At 40.8% G+C, this 2095-nt stretch overlaps 1 protein-coding gene across 3 annotated transcripts in view; it reads left to right on the plus strand.

Moving 5' to 3' along the window:
* The first annotated feature begins 465 nt into the window (after positions 1 to 465).
* CUNH5orf24 (chromosome unknown C5orf24 homolog) overlaps positions 466 to 2095 on the plus strand; it is a 10725-nt gene continuing 9095 nt past the window's right edge. For 2 of the 3 annotated variants that reach the window (XM_018565306.1, XM_018565304.1), the window contains exon 1: positions 466 to 709. In XM_018565306.1, the coding sequence (XP_018420808.1) occupies positions 611 to 709 (99 nt within the window). In that variant the 5' untranslated portion in view covers positions 466 to 610. The remainder of the gene's footprint in view (positions 710 to 2095) is intronic. The other variant, XM_018565305.1, reaches the window with a different exon arrangement.

Below are 2095 nucleotides of genomic sequence, written 5' to 3' on the forward strand. Positions count from 1 at the left end.
CATGAACATCAGGGATGAGTTGCATTTGCCAGCTTTGGCCCTAAATTAAAACATTTGGATTGCATAGGTTTTCTGCTTGACTATGGAGGAAGAAGGGAAAGCACAGCGTCACTATCTGCAATTGTTCCTAGAGTAAGACTATATTGGTAACCTGTAGTGATCACACATAATTTTTAAATCCAATTGCTTTCTCGCTTGAGAATGACTGACTGTGTGGCACTCTCTGAGATTGACCTATAGGCGTTGGGTCACAGATTAATCTGGCTAATGTCTGTGGACAAATTTAGATGTTAAGGGCCAACTCTTGTGCTCCGTGTTCCCCCACCCCTCATGTGACAAGAAAGGTCTGGGAGGTCCTTAACAGTTTGAAGTTTTATAACAGTTGTATGAATGCATCATAATATTGTCTTTAAGTAGATAGTACTGTAAACATTTTACATAAATTTTGTTTTGTTTTTTAGGTGCAAGAACCTCAAATTAATAAGAATCAAAGCAGCTGTCCTTATGCATTGTATGTGGCCAGTCACTGATGGCACCTAACTAGAAGATCGATTAGCAGACGTGTGCGATATTGTGACTTTCTTCTAAGTATAAGTCGACCAGCATTGTCATGTTCAGACGTCAGGATCTGCCTGGAATGCATGTACGTGAATCCTTTTCCTGCACGGGTGTTTCCGATCCATTTATTCTGGATGCACAAAATATCAAGGCAGGTTTCCAATAAGAGTGTTCAGTTTAATGTAATTACAATGTGCAATATTTGTATTGTCTTAAGTTAATCTATAGTGGATAGAAACATTGTTATGTTAAATTCTTGTTTTAATAGGAATATACAGTAAACTCCAAGATATCCGGCACCCACGGGGATTGGTAGATGTCAGATAACTGTAGTGTCTGGTTGCTTGAGTGTTAATAGTAAGTCTCAAGCAATAGCCAGTCTCCTATTGGCTATTGCAGTTTGAAATAGCCAATAGCAGGCTGGATATTGCTTCCGATTGCTTACATTCAGCTGCCGACTGCGGAATCTAGCCGCTGGCTGGCAGCAAAATGTAAAAGGAATTTGTTTAGCAACGAAATAAATTTGCTAACTAAATTGAGAGTGTCGGCTGTTTGAATGCCGGATAATGGGGGGTTTACTGTATTGTGCTGTGTGCATATTTTATCCTTTTTACTATCTACTGCTCAGGACTAAATATTCTGTTTTATTTTATGAAACATTGCATATGAATTTGCATATTGAATATGAAAAATTGCATATGGATATTATGTACTTTTCTATCCAGCCAGCGGGTGCAGTTTTATAGCTTTTTGTCCAATTACAGAGCTCAATAGCTCAAGCTGAAAAGTCCACACACAAGTTAATAAGTTAAGACTCATTCCTTATCAGACATCCAAGGTTTCTGTTAAACAAATTATGCAAAAAATTAGACAGAGTCTTTACTTTTTCAAGTATAAAACATTTATATCCAGGGGTGTGGAAATAAAAAAAAAAACTTCTCCAAGGGATAAAGTGGGGGCCGAATCTACTTGTCCTTCATGACGATCTACTTGCCCCAATACAAAAAAATCGTTTTAATCAAAACTGGGATGCACCAATACCGGTTTTTCGGTATCAAGTGCGAGTACCGATATTTTGCTTTTGGTACTCTCCGTTACTGAATAGCATTACCGGTGCTTCCGCTGGCATGGAGCAGGCTTCCCGGGTAATCGGGAAACCAGGAGGCAGGTCATTACATGCCGCACAGCTTCCTGGTTGCCCGGGAAGCCGGCTCCATGTTCCTCTATGGCACTGCCGGTCAGAGGAAATTTTCCTCTGGCCGTAAGTTCCAGTATCAAAGCATTTGGGTGAGTACGAGTACTCACCCAAATACTCGGTATCAGGACTAATACTAGTATCGGTGTATCCCTTAGCAAAACATATTTGACTGTGCTAAATAGTGCTTCTCACTGGTCAGCGCGGTCACCTGACCACGCTGACCGATGAGTGCTTGCAATTTGCGAGCGAAATTCAATATGCATAAGGCAGGACTGCACTGAACAGCAGTACGGGGTACAGATAGTACACCTTTACTGGCGGAGGGTAAGGACTGGTCAC

The sequence above is a fragment of the Nanorana parkeri genome, unplaced genomic scaffold (assembly GCF_000935625.1).
Source record: "Nanorana parkeri isolate BGI_ZX_2015 unplaced genomic scaffold, ASM93562v1 scaffold831, whole genome shotgun sequence".
Taxonomy (NCBI): Eukaryota; Metazoa; Chordata; class Amphibia; order Anura; family Dicroglossidae; genus Nanorana; species Nanorana parkeri.